This window comes from Alosa pseudoharengus, unplaced genomic scaffold (assembly GCF_046254945.1).
Source record: "Alosa pseudoharengus isolate Yale_2024_CS ecotype anadromous, Long Island Sound unplaced genomic scaffold, YU_APseudo_1.1 YU_APseudo_1.1_scf_3, whole genome shotgun sequence".
NCBI classification, from domain to species: Eukaryota; Metazoa; Chordata; class Actinopteri; order Clupeiformes; family Clupeidae; genus Alosa; species Alosa pseudoharengus.
This window is the reverse complement of record NW_027468718.1, coordinates 30004235-30016016: the sequence shown is the minus strand read 5'-3', so window position 1 is coordinate 30016016 and position 11782 is coordinate 30004235. Positions and strand designations below refer to the sequence as shown.

The 11782-nt window shown below is 45.1% G+C and overlaps 1 protein-coding gene across 5 annotated transcripts in view; it reads right to left on the bottom strand.

Annotated features, from left to right (window-relative positions):
• The window catches only part of ankrd44 (ankyrin repeat domain 44), a 22611-nt gene extending 11392 nt beyond the window's left edge, over positions 1-11219 (bottom strand). For all 5 annotated transcript variants that reach the window (XM_076263969.1, XM_076263973.1, XM_076263971.1 and 2 more), the window contains exons 1-9: positions 10771-11219; positions 6011-6094; positions 5290-5368; positions 4817-4887; positions 3307-3507; positions 1601-1688; positions 1102-1244; positions 477-689; positions 1-26 (exon numbers count right to left, since the gene is read on the bottom strand). The exon at positions 1-26 is cut by the window's left edge and continues 53 nt beyond it. In XM_076263969.1, coding sequence (XP_076120084.1) covers positions 1-26; positions 477-689; positions 1102-1244; positions 1601-1688; positions 3307-3507; positions 4817-4887; positions 5290-5368; positions 6011-6094; positions 10771-10797 — 932 coding nt within the window. In that variant the 5' untranslated portion in view covers positions 10798-11219. The remainder of the gene's footprint in view (positions 27-476; positions 690-1101; positions 1245-1600; positions 1689-3306; positions 3508-4816; positions 4888-5289; positions 5369-6010; positions 6095-10770) is intronic.
• Positions 11220-11782: the final 563 nt, after the last annotated feature.

Sequence of the window (11782 nt, the reverse complement as noted above, 5' to 3'; positions counted from 1 at the left end):
TGGAGAGGACTCTTCCCATCACGACTCTGAGAGAAGACACAATTACACCGAGGCCACCCAAGAGACATATGAGTGAACACAACAGCAAAAACCTCACAGCATGACGGCCAAGGAGGGAAGAGAAGAATGAGACTCGGCAAGAGGAGAATTTGGCAAAGAGAAGTTGACTGCAAGGTCACCAAATAAGGACAATACCCAGTACCAAGACAAGCATGGAGACACAGCAGGAGTTCACATCAACCCCGTGTCCAGAACATCTACTCGTCCACTACATAGTGCACTGCATGGCCAATAACTATAGGGTGGTTATGCACCGTAGAGTGCATGAGTATGAGTATCCTATATGTGGTGAATGTGTGGATGTCCTTAACAAAGGCCAAGAAGCATCCATAGATGTCACACACATACAGGCATCCCACCCAGGGGTCAAAATGTACTTATTAACGACACGGTGGACACACAGGTATCCCACTCACCTGTACATTGACATCCGCTCCGTTGTTGACCAGGAACTCCAGGCAGAGGGCGCCGTGCGTGGAGGCGGCAGCGAAGTGCAGCGGTGTGAAGCCCTTGTTGTTGGGCTGGCTCACGTTGGCGCCGTAGTCGATAAGCTCGCTCACCACCGCGTCCTGCCCGTTGAAGCAGGCCACGTGCAGCGCCGTGTTGCCGAACGCGTTCGCCTCGTCAATCTGCGTGTCGTCCATGGTAGCGGGAAGAGGGGCGTTCAGCAGGGGCAAAGGAGAAGTTATAAGGTAAAGGCTTAGCAGTCAAGATTTTGCATGTGCTGTATGTATACACAAATAGCATATATACTGTGACTGTATACAGATGTATGTGTGTGTGTGTGTGTGTGTGTGCGTGCAAAAACCTGCATTCACATATACTGTATGTGAACGCATCTCTACATGTAGTATGCAGATGTCTATTTTGAGATGTCAGGTGTCTATTTGACTTAATTGCTTCACTAGTGTTTGGAGATTACATGTACAGAACTCTTATAAATATTGTCTTGTGTGCACATCCTCTGTGAATATCTATTGCAGGTTTAACCCATGTGTTGTATGTGTGTAATATATGTGTTCACACAGCTCCTTCAGCTACCTCCACGGCCAGGTTGAGCAGGTGCTTGACCACGGCGATCTGACCGTTGGAGGCTGCAGCGTGGAGGGGGGTGTAGCCTCGCTTGTCCTTACAGCTTATCTCCGCCCCCTGGCTCACCAGCAGACATACCACATCCAGGTGACCTATTTCAGCCAAGCACGATCAGTCATGACTAAGCACCAGGGATGTCAATACTCAAGACTTCTGTTCTCCTAGACTCTCGGTAACTCGCTGTGTTTTGAGGCAACTGTATCTGTTTGCACTTAGGCAAAAATAACATAAAAAATAATTTTGTACTTTATGCTATAAAAACTATTATGCTTAATACATATTCTATTGTTGGCATCTATATCCAACAATAAGTAAAACAATGCAACACAGTAATACACTAGGAACTAATTTGGTACAGGTATTGGCCATTTAATTCAACTGGAAACTGAATTTGATCCTTAGAGTGCTAATCAAAAGAAATATCTCCTCCTTTCTCTCAGCCACTTACCCATGTATGCAGCCCAGTGAAGTGCACGGCCATCTTTCTTATCAAAGGCATTTATGTTGGCCCCTTTAGCTAGCAGCAGGCTTACCATCTAAGACAGAAATATGGGAAAATGAGTGTGGCAAAAAGAAATGGTGACAGAGAGGAGAGAGAGGGGGGGGGGAAAGAAAGCAGGAAAGAAAAAAGAAAAAGAGAGAGAGAAGAGAGAGAGAGAGAAAGCTTAAAAGGGAGTGAGAGGGGCTGATGGACCAGGCACAGCAGGCGAACAGTTGTGAGTCAGAATGCGTCATGTTCTGCCTGTTTCTTAAGAGTATGTATGTGTGTGTGTGTGTGTGTGTGTGACAGAGATTATCTATTTGAGGATGCGTGGGAGTCTGTGTGGGCATAAGTGAATGTGCATAGGTGTATTTACTTGTGTGTATGTTTTTATGCATACGTGGGCGAGTCCCAGTTTTTTTTACTACAACACTGCTCTGAATCCACTGAGAGATGACAAAGCATCGGCCTACATGAATCCGAAAGATTTAGTCCACTACAAAAAACACACATCACCCAAGGGAGTGTCTTTCCATATAAAGAGGTTAAATGTACATTCCACAAACCACCAACGCTCATATGAGTTAAAATGAGTCTCCAGACCAGGATAGAAAAAGTGACTCAGCTGAATCTGTGCTGACCTTCATCAAATACACCCGTTAGAGAACAAAATCCGATAACAAATCCTGGTCCTCTGACGCAAATCAAAGCAAACTAATCCCTCAACAGCAGATAAATTAATGTCAAACGATGGAACTGCTTGCTGAGAACATGCAACCAAAGATGTAATTCATTGAAATACAACCTTCTTAAAGTCCCAAATATGTGTTCTATGAGTGTCACATCACAGAAAAAAGGTGTCCACCAAGACAAATCTGAATGAATGACACCATAGCCAAGTATACTAAATTAGGTTTCAAAATAATGTAAAAATGGGCAATATATTCTCATCTCCAATGTGTGGACAGGTCGGCTGACTGTGCTGAAGCTGTACCCAATCTGTTGCCCCTCTCCATTGTCCTACCACACGTTGCATTCTCTAAACCAGCTGATTCTAATTAGCACAACTCTTCAGCCAAATAGATGAGCTAATTAGTGACCACACCTGTGTTAAGGCAAACTCCCACTGGCGCCGTCTGACGCGCGTCAAGTGGCGCCAAACTTAAGAACTCCATTATTTTTTACCGGAGCAAAGCAAGGTGTTTCCAAACAAACTCACAATTTTGGTTTACACGATCTTTTCAATTCTGGCATCCAGGGAAGATAGATTTAGAATACGAAGGTATGGCAGACCCTCCAGACAGACAAACACCCGACACAAACCTTCCCTGTCTGTCCACAGAGGTCGAAAACTCATACCACATATTTGCTCCCACCATTCACTAAACCAGCTGATCCTAATTAGCACAACCATTCAGCCAGTAAGTCAGCGAATCAGTGACATCACCAGTATTAAGTACATAGGCAGAGGAATACATGACAGGACCCAACAAGCCACCAAACCGTCACAACCACATGTGAATGAAAAGGTCTGTCTGTTGCTCTCCAGTGGAAGTGTCCAGTGGAAGTGTCATGAACTGAATAAACACAAGCGTCTACTGCAGAGCATTACTACTGTTACTGCTGCAGCGCTACCTCGGTGTGCATTACTACTGTTACTGCTGCAGCGCTACCTCGGTGTGGCCGTTGAGAGCGGCGTGGTGCAGGGCGGTGCGACCCCCGCGGTCCGACACGTTGACGCTGCTCAGCAGCGGGATGATGACCTCAGCGCAGCGGAGCGCTTTGTTGGCGGCGGCGACGTGCAGCGGTGTCTGCCAGTTCTTGTCGCGGGCATTCACGTCAGCAGAGTGGCGGATCAGGACCCGCACAGCCTCCTGAGGGGACAGAGAGAAGCACACAGGCTGGGCATCATGAACACCTCTACACATGTGTAATGTGTGCAACTACCACACAAGACGTGTTCTACCAACACCAAAATATACACATATTATTCATCTAATGTATCCTTTACATCATGTGAGCAAGTAGCCCTCTACTTGAATTTTTCAGTATCAAACACACCAAATTATATTGACCATGATTCCATTTGTACAAGCAATAAAAGGGGGAAATATCCAAGGGGGTGAATATTTTTTTATAGCCACAGTACTACACAAAACATGTTCTACCAACGCCAAAATGTACAAAAGTGCTAGACATATTACTCATGTAATGTATCCCTCACATCATGTGAGCAAATAGCCTTCTACTTGAATTATAAAGTATAATACATTATATCATAGCGTACAGCGATACATACACAATGATATGTATATAAAGATATCAAAACACAGAGAAGGACGTGTGGCTCAAAGTCACATTTCAAACATTGTTATCATCTTATGTTTGCTGCTGAGATAACCTGATTAAAATTTTCCGGTACGCAGAGACAGCACCTTGAGACCTGCCTACCATGTACTGAACAGTGGAGACCATGAGGGGGAGACCACCCCCATCCCGTTCACTCCCAAAATAAAACTGCTATGTGAAAGGCAAAATAGTTTACTTGTCTAAAGCAACAAAGTTCCACAGGAGCGTCTTTGAATGAAGAAAGTAATTATGGTATATCTTCAGTGGAGTTACTGTAATGCAAAACTTGTTTTTTCTTTTATCGTTCTCTTAAAGCTCTGTTTCTGCAGTGTAGGCCTACATGTTGCATGTTACATGTTACACCTACTTCCCAAATCACAAATACCGGTATGCTCAATTTCAAAGAGAACTCTTAATCGGTTCACTGTCTCATTTTTACTCTCCTGTGTTTCTCTAGTTCATGTGAATGAAAAGGGATCTTTGTATTGGTGTGGTTCTCAGCAGAGCTACTCATAGTGCTGAGCAGCTAAGTTCCTCTCCAGCTTTGGTTTCAGAGTGAGTAACACACTTCCTCCACTTGTGCAAAAGTATAAGAGTGTGCTTGTGAGTGTCTTTCTCTCTCTGTGAGTGTGTGTGTATGTGTGTGTGTGTATGTATGTGTGTCTGTGTGTGTGTGTGTGTGTGTGTGTGCGTGTGTGTGTGTGTGTGCGTGTGTGTGTGTGTGTGTGTGTGTGTGTGTGTGTGTGTGTGTGTGTGTGTGTGTGTGAGTGTGCGTGTGTGTGAGTGTGTGTGTGCCTCAGTGTGCATGTATGTGTGCGAGATTTTGAAACCAACCTCACTACGGGATGCCACAGCCCTGTGGAGAGGAGTGAGCCACATGTTGTCTTTGGCATTGACCCGTGCTCCTGGGATGGAGAGAAAGACAGACAGAGAGAGAGAGAGAGACAGACAGACACACAGAAAGAGAGAGAGAGAGAGAGAGAGAGAGACCACTTTGAATAAGCAGTGTGAAAGGGCAGATAGCAGTGCCTCCACGGAAATTTCAATAAGCCCCTACGAGCACATGCATGCATTGCTTTTAACAGACACACTCATTTTCAGCTGACCACAAACTCGTGTTCAAGACTTAATCCTGAACTTTGAACAATGCTAGTGGCTATAAGCTACAGACAGTATACAGGGATAGCCTCTTATAGTAACCAGCTCCTACTGACACAGCTGTGCTGGGCTGCTGGCTGAAGCCGCAGTACTTTATCCCATTAGAGCAGAGACCAGGAGGCTTTTAAACGGGCAAAACAGGTTCTCACCAGACAGGATGAGCAATTCTGTGATCTCTGCATCACCGACGAAAGCCGCAGCATGGAGCGGCGTTCGCTTCTCTGTGTCCTGCGAGAGAGGAAGCATGAGGGGTAGAGAGAGACAGAGACAGAGAGTGATAGATAGATAAGGACAAGGACATTGACAGCAATGGCAGTTTCCATTGAGATCAGACAATAGGGCCTAAAGGTTTGTTACCACGTAATAATTTATCACTCTACACAGAACACAATGTGCTGACCATTCCTCTATCAGAGAGAAAGAGAACGTCAGTCAGACGTCAGATAAACAAAACCAAAAACTACAAAGAGATACACAACTGGGCCTCTGGCATACAGTAGATGGCTTTAGCTGATAGTGAACGTGTCCTAGTTGTGTCTGCGGACCCTGAAATCCCAGACCTGACCGACCACCAGCATTCTCAACAACACTGAGGGCACCTATCATAAAACAACTCAGGGGATGGACGATGAGACAATTCTCCCCAAAGACAGGCAACCCCTGCTAGACAAAATATTCCATTCAGAAATAACACAAACAAAACCACAACACAAACTAGCCTTGCATTCCTCATTTTTTCATATAGAACTAAGCCTCTTGTTAACCCACTGACTATACTTTTTTCTCTGCCATCGGGGTCCCTTCAGCGACACGACAGGAACTGATGTGTCAGGATAAGATAAGGTGAAGGCTATAAAAAGCAGGGCTCACCAGAACATTGATGTCCTCAGACTTGTAGATGAGCATGCGAATCTCCTCAGGGTCTCCATTGAAGATGGCCTGGACAAGAGGAGGCTGGGTGGACAGAGAGACACACGGAGGAACGTCAGCTTTTCTTGATTGCCATTTTTATTTTTATTTCATATACATGTTATCATAAAGATAAGTTCAGGGGATAAGGGCAGAGGTTACATTTTGATCACTTTTGTATGATTTGTATGAGCGTTTTGTCCAGTGTGCAGTAACTGTTAACAAGATGCTGCTTTTTACATTACATAGAAATACACCATAATATTTTTACTCTACACGGTTTTTACAAAATTACTTAAAGCATACGGCATGTGAATATGAACCATTAATTCTCACATAATGTTTAATTCCTTAATTTCAGAAATAATGCGGCTTTCAACCAAACACTGTTTTTTCTTTGACAACCAAAACATGGAAAAAGGCATGGTGTGTTGTTTTCAAGCAAGTTGCTTATCTTGCCCCATCAAAACATAGCTTTCCTGTCTCGTAAACGTCTCCTCAAAAGACATACCACCATGAGGGTGGAGATTATCAATATTTTTCATCTACATATTGTCATCATCTTCTTGGCCTTCAGAGAAACCAGGACAGTAAAGCCGTGTTGTAGGCAGTGCCAAACAGGAAGTCATGAAGCACATACTGCAAACGCTACAACAGAGCCAGACTGGGTGCACTGCTAAACATCCAAAATGTACATTTTCAGTCTAACTTCATGACTTGGAAAAAGATGACAGGAACTCTGTCACAAAGCACAGTTTAAACAGGAACTACCAAGAACCACATGTTAGCGTAAGTGTGTGCTTACTGCTCCTTTTGTACAGGGCTTGTGTAATGATATTTATCTCCCTGAAAGCTATTCAATATCCAGCTTCCATTGAAGTAAAAGAGCACAAAAGGTAGACCATCACACCTACTTTAGGGGCCGACAGCTCCCATAGCAACTCCCTACACACAAGCAAAAACACAATCTTAGAAGGACACACACACACACACACACACATACACACACACACACACACACACACACACACACACACACACACACACACACACACACACACTTCCTGTTACTTTCTTTTGCATTTTCGGAGATGACAAAGAGGAAGCTTGGCGCATTTTCACTTCCGCTTAGCATGAGATGCACACATTGAGGCCAAAAGCCACCCACCTCATGAGACCAGAGATGATGACAAATGAACATGGGGCAGAGGCCTGTTCACGAGGGCCCATCTACTGGTTTCCACTGAGGGGGAGAAGTGGGGAGAAAAGGGGGAAGAGAAGTGGCACCTCTAGACACGCATGTAAGGATGAGGCTCATCTCACCAGTCCCATCTACTGGTTTCCTCTAAGGGGGAGAAAAGTGGAGAGAAAAGTGGCTACCGGTAGACACGCATGTAAAGATGAGGCTTATCTCATTGCACCATCATTAGCGGCACAAACATATTCATTTCCGCCATGAAACATGAGGATTGATTTTGGTGTGATGATGCAGCTCTGGCACTCAGGAGGATGGGGCCCTTTTTATAGTTGATCAGCGGTGAGATTCACAAAGGTAAAACTATATATATAAGGTCCGCAGGTTAGCATCATATCTGAATCACCCGAAGGGTCGGACCTCCGTTTGACAAACCTCCGCATATACTGCGGAGGTCATGTCTGAAAGTGGCTATTGATTCCTATGGGTAAAACTAGACAGTGGTGTACTGGGAGAAGTTGTGGAGACTTCAGCTGACGCACAGCGTGCCAAACTCCCATCAGCTCCCAGACTCTCTCACTGCTTCGCCACTCACGCCTTCACTAGCTCTCTTTTGTCTCCTTTTCAACACACACACACACACACACACACACACACACACACACACAAACACACACATGCATAGACACTCTGTCACACACACACACACACACACACACACACACACACACACACACACACACACACACACACACACACACCATTACAAGAGATCAGAACAGCTGGTTGTGGCCAACCGTGACAACACTGGTGTCGGTATAATAGAGCTGGAGACATGGGGGGGGGCGGCCATGCACAGAGGAGGGGGGGGGGGGGGGGTTGAGGAGCTGGAGCTTGAAGGCTCTGTGCAGCCCATCACAAATGAGGACATTCCCCAGCCCTGCAGAAGACCTCCTTGGCAAAATCCAAAATCTCAAACACTGAGCTCATTGTTGCCTCAAAGAAAGAAAAAAAAACAGCCCTCTCTCTCTGCCACCCCTGGGGGGCCAATGGACGTGCAGCAGAACTTCCCTTTCGGCCAATGAGCAGGGGGAGGCTTTTCTCCTCTTTAAACAATTAGGGCACTACAGACCCTGCCCCCCCCTGTGTCATCTCCTCACAGTTGGGTACTCAGGAACCAATTGAAGGCCCCGTTCTCTCTCTCTCTCTCTCTCTCTCTCTCTCTCTCTCTCTCTCTCTCATGGAAGCACTCACTCGCTCGCTCAGGCCTAGAGGCACAGAAATGAGAAGCTGCTGATGGTGCCTACTATAAATGAATTGCAGATTAAAATCTGACTGCGCGTGACTGTGTTTACCCTCAACTTCTCCTGCACCTTGGAGAGAGTCAGGGAGGAAGAGCGAGAGATAGGCCGTTTTTGTGGTTTTGTGAATGTGTGTATGTGTGTGTGTGTGTGTGTGTGTGTGTGTGTGTGTGTGTGTGTGTGTGTGTAAGAATGTGTGTGTGTGTGTGTGTGTGTGTAAGAATGTGTGTGTGTGTGTGTGTGTGTGTGTGTGTGTGTGTGTGTGTGTGTGTAAGAATGTGTGTCTGTGTGTGGAGCTGATATCAGTACAAAAACATCAAGCAAAAACAACTAAGAATAAAACAGGAAGTATGCATACATTATGTCTATACTTACACAGAGCTCTCTCTTTCGACCTCTCGCTCTCCCTCTCTCTCTCTCTCTCTCACTCTCTCCCTCAACTTTGTGAACTCAAGCGGTCCAGTGGGATCAGAGGAAGATGGGGGATGTCAGATTGAACAACTTCCTGTCTTTTTTTCTCTCTGGGAACCAGCAGACTACAGACTGGACACATAATGATCACAAACAGCATGGCCATCTAGTAACACTAGCTGCATTCCGCTGTGCATATACAAAGTATAAACAATATGCAAAAATAACTCTGAGAAAAGAATCCATGTTGAACTGAGTGGAGAAATAGCTAATTCACATACAGGTTTATTAGCTGGATAAAATGACTACTGACATCATGCTGACTCAAATATGATGATGATACCCATTTGAGTAACCACTGTGACAGATAATTATCAAGTAGGCTAGATCACTTGCAGTTTCTGGGAAGGTTGCTATGTGAGCTGTGAATGTTTCAGTCCGTATAGGGTGCTCTGCCTTTAGGGTGGAGATTAGAATCTTATCGAGTCAAATCTTTCAGCTGTCTTTTTAAAGCGATGGTTCGGAGTAATTTCAGCCTAGGGTCCTTTGCACCATGACCCCGAGCCAAACACCCTCCCAGAACCTGTTTTATAAACTCCTGGTGTACCTACAAACTTTTCAATGCCTCGTTTTATGAGTAAAGAACATACTGTAGAAGTTTCGTAACATTCAGGGCATTATTAGTGGGGTAATTTACGAGATAAAAGTTGGTTCCATTATGCCTGCAGAAACTCATTAGTTTCTGACAGCGCTCGACCAGGGTTCGACCAAGGGAAAACAGGTTCTGGGAGGGTGTTTGGCTCGGGGTCATGGTGCAAAGGACCCTAGGGTGAAATAAATTACTCCGAACCATCGCTCTGAGTTGTGTGCTATTTCTGCTGTTCCGTGACTGGCTGACACAAATGACAGCTAACCAAGCTAAATTCCATATCCTCCTCGTAGTCAGACTCAAATACAGGTTGTGTGAATATTCTGATGACAGCACAGCAACATATTCACACATTTTCCTTATGCTATTTCCCAATCTGTAAAGTTCTGTTTAGAATATTTTAGTCAAGTCAATTGTGCAATGGTTTATTTGGTATGCCTAAACATTAGGCTACCCTTGAGGCGGCAATGACTAACCTTATTGGCTTGGAAAGTTAAATGGAAAAAGAGACCAAATTTACATAGGCTATAGCCTGCATAAGGAGTAGACATAGTCTAAGTAGGCCATCTGTTCGTGATTCAAGCATCCCGTGCCTGTAAGTCTGCATATTTACCAAACCCAGTCGAACAGGCTACAAACATTTTACTACATTTTGCATACCCTAAAAAGCTTAAATGCTACGCAGTGCAGACAAAAAACACTAAGTTTATGGCACAACGTTAACGTTAGCCATGGGCTAGGTTTATGGAAGAAGCGGAGGAAATCCCAGCGAATATGTCGTCATCATTTAAAAAACTGCTGTGCAATTCCAGAGATTAAACAACACATGCACTACATAATTCGTTTAGTTCTATATGGCGTTGTACATTAAGTCGTGTCGTTGAAGGCTTTTGTTGTGCAGTCCCCTGATATGCTTTGAGATGCCCTGCATACCTCGAGTGGTGGTGATGCGCAGCTACCCACGGCACAGGAAATTTGCTCTTAGGTCTGGGCAGCTATTTATTGTGCAATAAATGATTTAGCAAACGTTACTTTGGGGAGAAGCAAGCCCTCATATAGGCTATTGTGTTTTCTAGACATAACCTACATAAACGCGCAACGGACACACAGTCAACAGCTATCGGGCAGAATGGGGTGATACAAGAGAAATACAACGAAAAATTACCTGATCAACGAGTTTAAGAACAGCCATATCTTGGTCAGCTGAAACGAAACATCCAAACTCCCGCTAGAATGACCAGATTGTATTAGGTTGGTGTGGCCTAAAGGCTACACGAGCTAGGTTTCCGGAACTGCAACAAAATATGGACTACCCTCTACCAGCTGTGAGAGGTGCCTCTGCGATGCGATTTCGGTATCAACAATGAGTTCCCAGTTGCAATGCAAGTCCTCTGGGCCCCGGCTATATCACAGCCATGGCCGGCTCCACCGACGCTATCTGCGGCCAGTGAGGCTCGTAGCAGCTGCTGCCCCGCCGAGTGGAGAGGAAACGGGCGACGGTGCTAGCAGTGAAAGCATTCATAAACAAAACGCATTTACAGCAGCTGGCGGCCAGCTCCGTTACATCAACGCACTCGCTTCGTGCCTCGCTACACCGTCCCTTTCCTATGAGTGTGCTCGTTCGCAACCACAGGAAGTAAGTTCTCTTTTCCCTCCCTCTAGCCTGACACAGGGCTGAGCTGTCATCGGCCCCGATGAGGCCAGCTACCAGCAAGCTCTCGCATCATTGCAACACTGATGCCCTCACGTGTTTTAAATACTGTAGGGTTGTTATAATCCGCTGTAATTTCATAAGGCTGTATCCTTTCAGTCATACGTCCATGAATGCTGGGAAGTGTAACCTGGTCAAAAAAGGAAAATATGCGTTGCACATAGTATTAGTTTTGTATGCCCTTGTTCATGTGTTTTGGTAGGACTTCACCTTGTTTTGAACATCTTGACATCTTGCAATGTTTGTAATAACAATACAGAGGTGTTATGTTTGACATACCCCCTCCCCAGGCGCGCGCACACACACGACACGCACTATGCACATTTATATTGTCACACATTATGCAAGTGCACACACACACACATTGCAGGTGTATGACTCAGTCACATCATCAAGAAAAGCTTAAGAAAATGCATTCCAGAGGTGTTTCTCATACAGAAAACAGGAAGGAGTGGTGCTCCTTGCC